Source organism: Nestor notabilis, unplaced genomic scaffold (genome assembly GCF_000696875.1).
Source record: "Nestor notabilis isolate BGI_N333 unplaced genomic scaffold, ASM69687v1 scaffold11787, whole genome shotgun sequence".
NCBI lineage: Eukaryota > Metazoa > Chordata > Aves > Psittaciformes > Psittacidae > Nestor > Nestor notabilis.
In genome coordinates, this window is record NW_009936087.1 from 59,611 (window position 1) to 74,339 (window position 14,729).

The window sequence follows — 14,729 nt, forward strand, 5'->3', positions numbered from 1 at the left end:
TGTTCTTCTTAATAGTAACTGAACCATCTCTCCAAATGTAATTAAAAATACACAATCTTACTGTTTATTGCAGCTTCAGCTTAATTATGCCTACTCATACCACTAATCTGACTCAACACACAGCTTCAAGTTATGGTGTCTGAGAGGTCTGACATGAAAAATTACCTCTTTGACTTCTAATCAGTACATAGTTGAGGGACAGGAACTCTTCCTAATTTAGGGGAACACCCTAATCACTGCACATAAGTGTTAAACAAATCACTACACAGTCTCCTTTAAAACACATATTTTAATATTTTGTTATTACTGGCATACCTGTACAACATAAAAGGATTGCTGCTAAAGGTAATTTCCATTGCCTGGTCTCTAACCTTCTTGAACCTAATTTGACAAATCCTAAGGATTTTCCTTATTTAGCAACACCACACTCCACTCTAAGAGTTTGCTACATAATTTAGAGCAGCAGAACTAGGCTGTAAGAGCTCTGGTTAAACTTGTAATCTTTAAGAATGCTAATCCAATTGAACGGCTTAGTCTTTCCATTCCAGTGCTACTCTGCACTCTGCAGATCACTCTTTTGTTTTCTACATGACTTTAAGCAAACAGTCTGGCAGTAAGAGCAGATCATACTTGATAATCAGTCTTCACTGTTCAATCTTTCACCACTCAATCTGACAAAGTATCATGAACAGTATTTTCAGACTTAAAATGAATTGTCAGTCTCAAGTCAAAAATTCCAAGTATATGAAAAGCAAAAAAAATAAAGCTAAACAAGCATGCAGTAAGAAGTATTGTATCTTGAATTCAATCAAAACACAGAGCCTCTGATTTTGCCCCAAAATTCTGTGATCTTTTGCACACTAAGAATTGGTCATTGTTATTGGAACTATGTCAATATATGCAATATAAAGCAGCCAGCTAAATTCACATGCAAACTTAATTACACACAACATTGTTCATTCCTATTCTTAAAATACCACTGCAAGAAATAAATTAATTAACAGCTGCATTCTCAATTTTCAACGCTACAACTAGAAAATCCATCAATCATGCGAGACCGATCACCTGCAGACTACATTACACAGCATGGTACCTTGCTTAACAAGAGATACATTTTTTAAAACTCTAAACAATTTCACTTCTTATGTAAGCTTCAGAAAATGAATGTCAAAAGGTTATTTCTGTCCTCAAGCTGCACAAAATACTTTCTAATTACTCACTGATATGGAAGACATTATAACAATTTCTTTCAACAGAGAATTAGTATTCTAACAGAAACTAGTGTGAGACTGTTCCAGTAGAATTGTATTCAGATCAAAACCTCCATTCTCCTTCCCTCCTGTATTGTGTGTAAAATGTTGCATTAGCATTCAAGAAATCTCGGAAGGGGATTTTGTTTAGATGTCTTAAGAGAGGTTTTAATATGCTTTTAACATGCTAATTTTCAAAACTGCTTTTATTTGAAGGGAATTATAACTTGAAGATCTTCTTATTAACAGCACTAACAGTTACATTATCATTAAATAACCTCATTAACTCAGTGGTGAATCTGTAGAAACACTCCTTCGAAAGATGTGGAGCCTAGTTTGCTACTATCATTATAAGAAAGGTGAAAAGAGAACAGAACACAAAATACCAGGGTACGTGAACTATTCTTATTCTTTTTTTCTATATATAATCAGTTAAAATAGCAGAAAAATAATTGCTGAAAAAAAGGTGTTGATAAAGGAAATTTATCTGAAAGAAATAATTTTGTTTTCTGCTTAGCACTTAAACCCGCCCAGATTCCGGTATTTTTCATTCCATAAATAATTCAACCCATTTCATGTGTGATTTCTTTTTATAAAATGATTGATTCATTCGGTGTTGTCTTCTCACCTACCTAGACAATATTTCTGACATTTCTGTTGCCATTTGTTCCCTATAAGAAAATTGATAAATAAGCATAAACCAGACATATTAATATAAAACCAGCCTTTTTAACTGTGAAAGTCTCTTGCCACCCAAACTGAAGCTAATTCAAGGGCATAAAACAAAAGGCTACTTACTTTAAATCCCTTTCCATTGTAATATGTATACATACAGTCCTGATTTCCCAAAGAGAAATAAATCACACAGGGCAGAGAAAAATGGATGGAATGTGAAAATGTTTACACTAATTATATAATAATCTTTAAATAGATATTATTAGGTATATTAGATTATTAACTTGTTTATTATACACCAGCAAAGTAGTGGATGTAAGGTGTTACAAATCGATTTGAAGATTATTATGGGGTATTAGTAAATAAGAGGACAATATCAATTTTATTTGAATTAATTAGTATTGCTTTTTTTTCTATTAGAGAATTCAAATAGAAAAAAATGCCATACGCAGTCATTTGCAGCTTTGCTCCATCGGCTCTGCAAATAGAAGATATTTATGTTAGATAGACTACTTCCTAGTTACCTTGCTAATAATGTGAAGAAGTAAAAGGTGGGTCATAGTATTTCCTGCTCTCTCAGATCTTATTTACTATTTTAGGATTTTTTTATTTATTTTACCAAGGAACAGGATTATGTAAACCTTTTTTCTTCACCTTCTTCATTCAATCACAAGTGTTATTTTTTAAAAGTTAATATAATCTGAAAAAACCATACAAGTGAAAACTTTCGCCACCCTTTTTTCCTGCCCCCCATCTTTCAAAACCAAAGATTTTGAGACATGTTACTGTTGTATTTTATGCCTGGATAAGCACACCATAAGAAATAACAGCAATCCTCATGTACGTACTCTGGTAACAGGACAAAAAAAAAAACCCCAAACCAAAAAAACCCCATGGCTATTACTTAACTATTTAACTATTAACTATTTAACTAATATTTTATTTAAGTGATAAGCACTTCTGTTAATTCACCCCTAGGTGAAGTAAATCCCCATGACATGCTTTCATACTGTGGATATGTAATACAATTGGAAGGAGTTAGGAGAGGTCAGCGTATCTAGAACAGAACAAGCACAAATAAAAAATGCTGGATCTACTGCCACAACAAACAACTCTTCTTTGACAGCCAATGAGCATATTTTTCAGAGAAACTACTAATACTTACGAAGCCTTAAACAGCTATGAACGGAGCAAGGTATTAAGGAAAAAAGAAATGAAGTAGAGGTTACCCATTTTCAAACATGTCACCATGCACAAGTATCACGTGTGCCCTAAAAATTAGCAAACGAGTTCCTTCAAAGTGGCACATCAAATTCACCTTGTTCTTGCTATTTCCACTCCACAGATAGTTCAGCACAATGGAAAACACCCTTTTATTCATGCCAACGTATAAGCAGGAAATTATATTTTACAAAATTGTGTGAAAACACTGTAGAACCAGTTACACTGCATTAATTTGGTACGGAGTGATACCTGCTTTATCTAACAAAAGCAAAATTTAACAGAAAAGGGAAATACACATACATAAAAGCCACAGTGATTACAGCGTATCATATGGTAACGTGCAAGTCTCGAATACAGAAGATGGCAGAATATAACATCTTTAGACTCTAGTAAAATTTTAACTGCCATCAGCTAAAGTAAGTCCTGAAATTTATATTTCAATTATTAAATTATGTGTTTTGTTCAAACCAACAAATAGTTTTAATTTCAGAGAAGAATTCCCACAGTTTCTTTTAGCAAATTCCTGCAGTAGAATAGAAGGCATTGGCATCTGGGGAATGTTTTCATTTGTTTTTAAACAAACCAAAACAAAATCAAATCAAAGGGGAAATTAAAAGCACTTTCTTCAATTTTTGAACATGCTTAAAACTCTTTGAAGTAGACTGCAGAAACAGAAGCGAAAAAGTTTGCTAATGGCTAAAAACCTCTCATAATAAGCAGAAAAATCTCTCTATTACTTTTTTCTAGATTTATGTATTATCTTGTTCAAGAAAGTATTTACATCACCATGTTAACTTACTCAAACCATTCTGCACTCTCCAATCATTCAGGAAACCATCTCCATGCTCCTACTGCTACCTACACGGTAGAGAGAAACTGGCAGTTGTAACTATCAGGATGGCTAGTTCATGACCATCCTGGGACTATACAAGAAAGACAAATACCAGAATCATCAATGAGCAGTAGGAAACACTGTGGAGATTAGAGATGACAGAAAAGTTACTGAATTGTCCGAGTCCTTCCTTCCTTTTGCCTCCCTTCTTTCACATTTAAGAAAACTCTGCCTAGGTTGCTGCACTAGCATGACTTTGAGTTTACTTTCAGAATATTGTACCACAATCCAAACAGGTAAAGTATGAAAATCTCCAGAATGCTGTCTGTGAAGCACTTGGACATCTAACTGAGTATGTCGAAGTCTTATCTGAGGCAGTGTGACAGCTATTTCATAACTGAGGGCAAAACGACAGTGGAAGTATCTAAAAACCAGATTGGGGGGGGGGAAGAATTACCCAGCTATCCCATGTAGGCATACAGTTATTAAAGAAAGTAAATACCTAGACAAAATTTGAGTAACAAAGAGAAGAAATCTGGAAGCTTGAATTTCATGGAATCACTTGGGATTTTCTTACACCCCTTCCTTCAACAAGAACAAACTGGGTAGACTAGCACTAATGAAGTCACCAATGATGTGATCATGTTTATAGGCATCCTTATACAATTTGACCAATAAGTACCATTTTTACTTCTAAAGCATCATCCTTTAGAGCTCTTGCTTTGCAGGCAACATGCATCTGTATACCAAAAGCCAAGCACTTCTTGAGACAGAATTCACACAAAATAAAACAAAAAAATGTGTAAGACAACATTTAATTTTCAAACCCATCTATGTTAAATATATTAATTACACCTTAAAAAACTTACCAATCATGACACCGATATAACTACTACTACTATACCAGAAAAGGCATATTTGATACTTACCACTGAAGAAATTCCATTCACTACTTTCAATGAGTAATAGAAATCATAATTTAAATTGGTTACTATCCTTGCCAGAATTCAAAAAGAGAACTGCAGTCATATTCACAAGCACCTACTAAACCATTGATGTAGCAAGATGAAAAATGGAGAAAGTTTCTAAGCAAAAACAAATTTTACAAGAGACAGAAATAATCCCATACCTGCGCAATCCTAAATCAAGCTGAGCCTCATCATTAATGAGTTCTGCCTCACTCTGGGCAATTCTCATTGCAAGTTCATGATCACGACGTTCCTGTTCAAGCACTGCCTGGTGCTGGGTTTCCTCTTCTCGTTCTCTAGCTAGCTGAGCCTCAATTTCAGCCTGTTTCATAAAAACACATCTTTAATCTTATGCAATCAAAACCAAAATAATTAGATCATTGTAAGGTTGCTCCCAAACCAAACCATTCTATGAAAATGCTCTGTAAGCAAATGATTAATAAAATATGCCAAGTGTTGTATTTACAGCTTTCAAAACACACAAATTTACAGAACTGAAAAAGTAGCAGCATTGCCAAGTAGCAGCATTCCCAAGAAAAACAAAACAGCTACAGACTGCATCTTAGTTTTTGTATAGTTTATCAAATAATTATTGTCCACCACTTGTATTATGTCTTTAAATTAAAGTGCCAATCAATTATTCCTTACTTAAAAAACACACCAAGCTTTTTGTTGGCTATTATGAATATCAGACTTAAAAAGTTTTTAGGTTCATTAAAACTCATGATACAGAGCAATATGGTTACTCCTCCATAGCACTAACACAATACTCCCTTGATACTCTGCACTTCGCATTACAGGACTTTGCAATAGGCATTGCTTTGCATATTGGTCTGTGGTTCCTTTTGAAAAGGGATCAAGTCAAACACTGGAAACCTCTGTGGACCTGATCTGGCTTTGAATTTAAGCAAATGGTCAAAGTCCACCCTACTGCAACGCAGAATCAACCCAGATATACTGCCTCTGCAGCGTAAAACTGTAATTACAGTTTATCACCATTATTTAACAGAGGGTCCTGCACACATAGTAAGTGAAATGCAACCATCCAATTCATACTTCTGAAAGTCACACACCTCAAGTCTTAGCAGTACCTTTCCTGGTGCCCAAAAGCCAACAAAGAAGACAAAGTCACTTCCCACTCATCATTGAGAATTTGCACCACTAACACAATGCAGCAACACCAGTGACTTTACCCCATGAATCTCGTTTTAGATTAGCTGATAGGAACAACCACCAGAATGACAGATAACGAGTAAATAACTGTATGTAAAAGAAAGAAATATCCTACTAGATTACCTATCTGCTTTGTATTCAAGCAGCATTTCTAAGTAAAAGTGTAAATTACATTCTGCATTGCAGATATTCACATCTCAGAAACAAAGAAACATAAATAAAGATGGTCCCTATAGTGCCAGCAGACCAAGTTTTTAAACCTTCTGGCAACAGGCGATTTTACTTCCTCAGTGGACAAAGTTTAATCCATTTAAACTGCCTCTGAATGCAAACGTATTCTATGAATTTCTCAGAAGACAGTAGGCACATCTGCAGTGGTCTCTAAGCAATGATTTAGAGACTAACCAAACAGAAGCTTACTCTTTTTTATGTTTAACTTCTGCAAGCTGGTAGCGCTGTTAAAGTTCAGAGCCAGTAACAGGAAAGACTCATTTTTCAACAAAGTTAGAATATAATTTCTCTGTTAGTTCCAGTGAATTGCTTATCCAGAATAAGGATGAGTGGATAGAAAAGAGTATGCAGACGAAAGGAGGATAAGCAATGCTAGGCTAACTCCAGGGTTAACAAGATATAGGAGAAAAATTCTGCTTCTGATTAATCATGGCCAAGGCTTAAAAGAGTCTAAGTATCAGTGACCACAGCTCTGTGTTTGCTACAACTGCCCTTACAGAAAAGATTTTTTTTCTCTCTACAACTGCTCTCCTAGTTGACCCAGGCAATCTCAAACACAACAGCAACACGAGGGTAAAGGGACCAAACACACCTCAGAGTGAGAATTCATGATGGGCTCAGCAAGAAGAGTCAGGAATCAAGGGGTAGGTTGTGGAGGAGCAGGGTTTGAACTGCACGTATTTATTCTACGTGAATGTAGCCAAAGGGGCTACTGGAGACAGTCTTGTATCCTCTCATTATTACTAATATTCTGAAAGTGTTTAGAGTTAAGCTGGTACATGACACAGCCCAAGGTCCAAGCATGATTTCAACTAAGGGAGTGCCAAACTTGCCTGTCATGGAACATTGGCAAAAATTTCAGAGGCTAAACTAGGGTTCTCCATTGTTGTGTATTTTTAACTTTAAAATAACTTTAAAAACCCTTTAAAAGCAAATGCACCTCTGCTCAGAAGACCTAAACTTGCACACAAATTAGAAATAGATGATCTGGGATGCCCTAATTATGATTTGTGCTTTACATTTACTACTAAAGCAATGCTGCTATATGATTCTCAGGCACATATTTAGAAAATGAAGCTGTTAGTGGAGGTCCTAAGCTGTGAAAAAGATTATTTTTTTTTTAAATAGAAAACAAAACAACCAAACACACAAAAAAAAAAACCAAACACAAAAACAACACAACCAAAATCAAACCACCACACAGCTAAAATATTAACCTGAATACGTTTTTCTTCCTCTTCCCTCTTTTTCCTCTCTTCCTCTTCCTGTTTCCTCTTTGCCTCAATCTCAGATTTCCTATTACAAAAAAGAATGAGGAAATGAAAGTATGTTATTATGATGCAAGTGAACAAGAGACAGGAAAGCATCCCCAGAAAACTGAATGGTAATCCAGAAGTCAGTACAGTCCTCATGACAGGACACTGTATTTAAGATCAAGAAACTTTCCAAGGTTATCTGTATTTCCAGCTGCATCATATCATTTCTTCCATGCTTTATTATGACTACACTTATAAATCACTGGGAAAGGAAATGTTTTGACACTGCATAGCGCACCAGGTGTACAATCCCAGTGACTTTAAGCACAGGAGTATGAAAAATGATCTCATTAAAGTGCCTTTCCTATTTCCTTCTTATTCTGTAACCTGCAACTTATTCAAGACTCACAGACGTCTTTCTTCTTCCTCCTTCCTTCGTTGTTTATCTTCCTCTTCACGTCTCTTTCTTTCTTTTTCCATTTCCTCCTGGATGCGTCGTAGCCTCTCTGCTTCCTCCTCTTGCTGCTTCTTCTTCTGCAGTGCACTCAGAAGCTGCTCTGAGCTTCTGACTAGAGCATCATATTCTTTCTGTATCTGTTCCCTAGTCATTATAGTGGTCTGCAAAATTAAATAATGAGGGGATTATATTCTTTTACACTTGTACTTCACTTTTAAGTCATGCATATTGAAAAAATATTAAGTGAAATGAGAGTATTGAGTAGCACAATTAAATTATATATGCACTTTAGGCTGGGGGAGCTTGAACACTAGCTTTCTCTTTGTTCCTAAAATCCTGGAGATCCATTACTCTCCTCTCTCGTATAAAACCATACAAATTAATCTCCATTTTATCACTGAAATTAAGCATGACTTCCCTTTAAAACATGCCTTTGCTTTTTAAACCATGCAGTTTTAAGCAACAAAAATTAATTCCTGCCATGCTAAAATGAAAACTAAGGGCCTCCTACGTGCATTGTGTTTCATGTTCTTAGCTGCTAGAGTGGTTATTTACAGCTCTGCCTTTTATGTTGTAGCACAGAATAGTTTTTCTTACTATGTGTGCTAGCAATCCAAAAAAGTACTGGACTGTGCTGTGACTAACTTTTTTTAAAAAGATATTAGTAGCAAATAACAGGTTGAAAATACAACAATAACCTTTGCTACATATGTTTTCAAACCTCATTAATAGCTACAATTTAATTTCATTTTACAATTCACACTGAGGTATACTAATAAAACTGCAGTTTGGGATGTTTGCTGACCCTTCCTGAGGGTACCTCATGATGATGATCAAATTATCTTATTTTTATTAGAAAAGAGAGCTCTAAGTTGACAAGTTAACTCTATCATCTTTTCAACTGTGATTTTAAATAGAAAAATTTTAATATGGTAAACTAGGAAAGCTATAATATTGCATGAAACGGAAATTCAACACATCGATTCTTTTTCTAACATTTATAAATCCCAGCATGCTTTAATTTTGTCTGTGTGCTTTTGTGAAAGAAACTGAGAACTATAGATCCTGAAGCATAATCAGCAAGCTGAATTTTCTTTACTACCAAGTCTGAAGAAAACCCGTAAGCAGAATTAAATCTCTTCACTCTCTGATAAATGCTTATACGTTTCAGCCCCAGTTAATTTAAAACACTGCTAATATGCATATTCCAATAATAAAAGCAACAAGCAAATTATTAACAACACTTTTCTCACAATATCAACATGCATTTTTGCTTTATATTCCCTAGCGCCAGTTTTGAAACACAGATAATATTATCAAAGTCTAAATGCATGCACCCAGCCAGGAATCACTTCAGTTACATTCAGAAGTAATTTTCAAGAGGATTTAGCAAGTGCCTCTAAAAATTAAGACCTCTGTATTAAAATGTCTTTTCTATTAAGTAAAATACATTAATCTTCTACTTAATCTAAAGTTTTTAAATGATTCCAGTAATAAGAAATTATTTTTCTGTTTACTATCATACCTTAATTTTGGTCATTGATGCATCAATAGAATACTCCAGCTCCTTGACCTGCTTGCTTGTCTCTGCCTTCCCCTCCTTCAGAGCACTTACTACTTCATTAAATTTATCAAGTCTCTTCTTCAGTGTACGCACTTTTATCAGGCCATCAATGCTGTGAAGGTAAGATAGTTCATCTGTATCTTAAGACGTTTTTACAAAGTGATATTTTAAAGCTACCACTAATCACTCACATTAAACAGCTAGACAGGGGATAAAAGTTATGCCTTCTGATAAAACCCTCTTTTTTTGAAATTCAAAAGTTATCATGTGCAGTAACTAAGCAACAGAGACTTTTGCAAATATTACTTAAAACTGATTAGCAGACAGCAACTCAAAATGGAAAAAGGCATTTTTTTGTGAGACTTAATGAAGGGTTGAGGTTTTTGGTTGTTGTTTTGGAATGTTTTTTCAATAACAAATCACTAGGATCCACTAGAGGATTTTGACTGGAGTGGATAAAGGTTGAGTTGTGCCACTTACTCAAATAATGGGATTGCACCAGATAAAACTTAACTACACAAACCAAGTCATTAGACCCCATGGGCACAGGGACTAAGTGAAGAAGTCTAGGGAAGAGTCCAAGAAAACTTGGAGCTTTTTTAAGAACCAATACTGAAGGCCACACATACAAGTTACAACACTGCAGAGACAGTCTTCCTAGAAAGAAATCACTGAACTGGGATTCAGGAAAACAAGACACAAAAAGTAGAAACTAAATCAAATCATTAAAGATGAGTACAGAACAGCTCAGAAATACAGGGCCACAGTGAGAAACGCCAAGGTACAAAATGAAACATACTTATCAAGTTTGTAAAATAAAACATTTTATAAGAATAGAGAGTTGGATCTCTATCAAAGAACAAAAAGATGTCAGCAGAATATAATGACTGAAGTGTTTTTTCCACCAGTATTCTATGCAGTCACATTTAAGCTAATGGAACTACTTAATTTCAAGAGAAGACAGAGCACGCAATTATTTTTAAGATAAAAAAAGAAAGGGGGCCTATAAAGGAAGGTGTGAATGGGGAAAAGGACAAAAAATAATGAGCTTAACTTTGATTTAGAGAGGCCTAACTAAGGATTTCTAATAACTAGGTTATCACTGAAGGATTTTGTGAACAAAGAGCTAAACAAATATCTCTTAGGAGGTTCGGATTTAGTCTATTCACTCTTTGAAAGAGAAGAGGAACACAGCACCTCCTAAAGTCTCTCAGTCATACTTAGCATCATTCTATGTATTCAGATATATTTAGGTAAGCATAGTAAATCTCCTCTTTACACTCACAAGAAAATACTATTAAAAATCCATTTTCTTCAACCAAGGAATATCCTCTTACCGTGGTTTGTGCTTTCTCTTGCAGAGCCACATACGAATAGTCTTTTGTATCTTAATGCAGGCACTGGCTCGATATTTTATCTTATTTTTTACTGTAAACAGACAAAACATACTGAGGCTTGATGGCTTATATAGTTTAACACAACTCATATTACACACTCAATGGCTCAAAACTACGCAGACAACATGTGCTCGAGAGCTAGGTCTATACTACAATACTTAAGACACAGCAGATAAGAGAATTCACAATCCTTAGCCAGGCATGGGGGCTCCCACCCAAACCAAACAGGAATAATTAAGCACATGCACACCCGCACGCATGCATGCACACACACACCCCCTTCCAGATTCACAGACATCAGTAACCTCAGTGAAAAGTCACTGGACCTAGCAAGCAGAAAGTGTTCAGCATAAGGTCTAAGTACTGTGTTGAAGGGTAATCAAGTAGCCAGTATCTGCTAGAGATAATAAAGTAGCTGCAACTTTTCTGAGCATTTCTCTGCAATACTGAAATTAAACGACACAAAACAAAACCTCCAGCTGTTCTTCCAGTATCGTCTTCATCTAAAAACGCAAATGGCTGGGATCAGGAGAGAGGTTAAACAGAATAATGTCAAGGTACAGGCACTAGCACGCGTGCCAAGCAGCTCAGAAGTGCAACAATAAATGAAATTTTTACACGTCTATTAGATGAAGCATAGATGTCTAAAGATCAATGCTGTCTTTTGATATCAGCTGAGCACGTTTTGTGAACACAGTGGTTTTTAACTCCTGGACTTAGGTGATCACAAAGATGCACTCTAGTTTTTGTGTATCTATTTCAGCTTCTAATTTCTCATAAAACATTAGAAAAAAAGTAAGGTACATCGTAACAGTATATTATTTTCCTGGGTTTCTACTTTTTATACACGGTGACAGATTTTCTATCCTATCTTTCTGACTAAATGGCATAAATTTCTAGGTCAAAAGTTATTTTAGTGTTACAATTTCTGATGTCTGAAACCTGTATGAAAAGAACTTATAAATTCTATTTGCCCTGGTATAACAGCAACAAACCTTATCCAATCAGTTATGGATGCAGATGTCACAACTGTGCTAGTCCAAACACAGCCATAACGCACGAGGCCTTTACGTCCTTCTTCCCTACCTTAATGTATGCTTTCCACCCTCCATGTTATTATATAGATCCCTGACAACCTGCACCAGACCCCACGCCATCTCCCAGACAGCTTTATTGAAGCATCCCACAAGCACCAATCTCTATTCCACACGACCTCATCCCTAGTCTGCACAGTAAACTGGGCAGGCCAATCACTTAGGAACTGTGTATCAATAGTGAGAAACATTTATTTGCTGATCAGCAGCAATTGCTGGAGGGGAGAATGTCTGCCCCATAATTCAGGTCAGTGCTTTCAAACATGCAGTTTCTGTCTGGAGATGACAACTTCTATGCAAGCACTTCCCAGAACTATGTCACTCCATGTCAGCTTAGAGTTGAACTATTGTTCTTTCCTGCTGATGCAGATGTCTCTCCCCTACAAAACCTGTGATAGATAGTTATTTCTGTGCAAGTGTTTGCGCAGGCTTCAGCAAGCACTGAAACAAACTGGACGTGGGAGATTGCTGGTGAGCTGGATGTCCCACTTTGAAAAACCCCTGCTCTATGCTCTACTGTATGTACCTAACATAAAGCATTTAAAAAATAACAATAAAAAAATTTCACCAACCTTGAAATCAATTACTCAGACTTTAGTATGTAACCATCTGCTTACATGTCCTTGGCCACATTTCAAAGTGATACCAATTGCTTAGCTATATTTTTAACATATTGATTTAATAAAACATGAAATACGTACATTTTATCACTGAGAGAGAACACCATTGAACTTTTTTCCAACGACTGCAGATGAGCCAGCGATTCACTCGTTTCACAAGCTCTGCTAAGTGATCCGGATCAGACTTCATTATCTGATCAAATTCTGCAAACTAAATAATACAAAAATGGAGTTTTACAGATCAGGAGAACAGAGAGAGTTAGACACTATTATTTAAGAGCATGTTGACTTAAAAAGGTAAAATATTTTTAATAGAAACTGTATGCAACAATTGTATCAGTTTTCAATTAATTCAAGTAAGCAGGTATGTCTGGCATCAGTTGATTCTTTAATGATAACAGAAACTACTACAGGGTTTTTCTGCTTAATTGATGCGCAACACTTTGCATTTTGAATAATCCAACCATTTATTAATCACTAAAAATATTTTTGCCACAATTCTTTCTCTATATCCTGAACACTTACTCTGGCCTTCCACAACTTTGAGACATGTCTAATTCTGTAACAGGATAAAAACAAAGCCCTGAAAGCACTTCTCAATTTTAAACCTTTGTATAAGAATCCAGCTAAAGGCAACCTTTTCTCAAAAACTTGCACTACTGTTCTGTAATTATGGCAGGAAGAACATTCTTCTGGGACTGCAATAATTTTCCTTTCTAGTCACAACAGCTCCCTACTTCATCTTTCTCTGCATAGCAACAGCAATGCTCAGAATCACAGCAAGAGTTTTCAGCTATGAATAGATTTTACTGGAAAATACTTTTTCTTTGCTCTGACTAGCTCTTTTTAATAGTCAACATAATTCTTAAGTAACTGGTAGAACGTCTGGGAATACGAACACTGCATTACAAATGAAGCAGCATTAGCAACAAGACTATGAAACAACATGTATCAGTATTAATATTGACTTTTTTCATTGAGAATGAACCCTATACACAAAAAAACATGGACAACCTTATTTAAGTTGGCCACACTTTTAACAATGCCCTGAGCAATGTCACCTTCAGAGGTCCCTTCCAACCGAATTTATTCTAAGATTTATATTTGTGAAGTCCAAAAGAAACATTACCTTGCCTGGTCTAAAAAACACCTTGGTTAGCCCAAATTTGTAATCATTTTCATTCAGTCCCAAGGCTTTAAATAGTGCCTGAAACACAGAAAACAGTCAGGATTGTATTCTGCCTCCTTCAAAACCACCACTCCTCACACCCCCAGTACATTTTCTGTCCTGAATATTACAGGTGAAGAATTTGTTTCTTACCTTGCAAAACAGCCTAGGATCCAGTCGAGCCAATTTTTCAGGCAAGTATTTCTTGTACATATTATATAGTTCATGAAATGAAGCTCGTGAAGGGAAACCACCTTGCATCAAATCCAGAACTGACACCATTCCTGAATTCATAGAAACATATGTGCAAAAAGCTCGTTATCAGTAAAATGCAAAAGAATCAGTGATTTTTATGATAACGAATAGTTTATGAAGGAAGCTTCAAAGACATTGTTTGTTAACCTGCAGAAACCTACTACTAGGGATGTTAATGTATTAATTCTGATTGCTGAAAAATTGTTAAGCTTTTGCGATGATAACATGATATGTTAAACATGGGCTGGCCAAGCCATCAGCTGCAGAAACTGGAAGTATCTTGACTTCAAAAAGAAAGAAACATTGAGCACAAAAATTGAGTACAAAAATACAGAAAAGCAGAAAAAATAGTACTAGTGAACTCTATCATAATATTTAATAGATCAAAGAAAACAAGTATGTTTCAATTATTAGGTATCTCAGCTAATAATGACTGCCCCTAAAAGCACACGTTTCTAACACTTCATCTGCCACAGTAATTTAAAGGAATTCTATTGTTCTGGACTGAACTGCTGCCCTATTAACTTTGTGGGCAATACAGAGAGAAGGGATTCAGCTCCTGCTT

At 35.6% G+C, this 14,729-nt stretch overlaps 1 protein-coding gene across 1 annotated transcript in view; it reads right to left on the bottom strand.

Moving 5' to 3' along the window:
• Nucleotides 1-14,729, bottom strand: part of MYO6 (myosin VI) — a gene marked incomplete at its 5' end in the record, with an annotated part of 37,621 nt that overhangs the window by 9,877 nt on the left and 13,015 nt on the right. The window contains 10 exons of the mRNA XM_010018167.1: nt 1,883-1,921; nt 2,374-2,403; nt 5,111-5,271; nt 7,571-7,649; nt 8,019-8,227; nt 9,592-9,742; nt 10,968-11,058; nt 12,823-12,952; nt 13,871-13,948; nt 14,063-14,193. Coding sequence (XP_010016469.1) covers nt 1,883-1,921; nt 2,374-2,403; nt 5,111-5,271; nt 7,571-7,649; nt 8,019-8,227; nt 9,592-9,742; nt 10,968-11,058; nt 12,823-12,952; nt 13,871-13,948; nt 14,063-14,193 — 1,099 coding nt within the window. The remainder of the gene's footprint in view (nt 1-1,882; nt 1,922-2,373; nt 2,404-5,110; nt 5,272-7,570; nt 7,650-8,018; nt 8,228-9,591; nt 9,743-10,967; nt 11,059-12,822; nt 12,953-13,870; nt 13,949-14,062; nt 14,194-14,729) is intronic.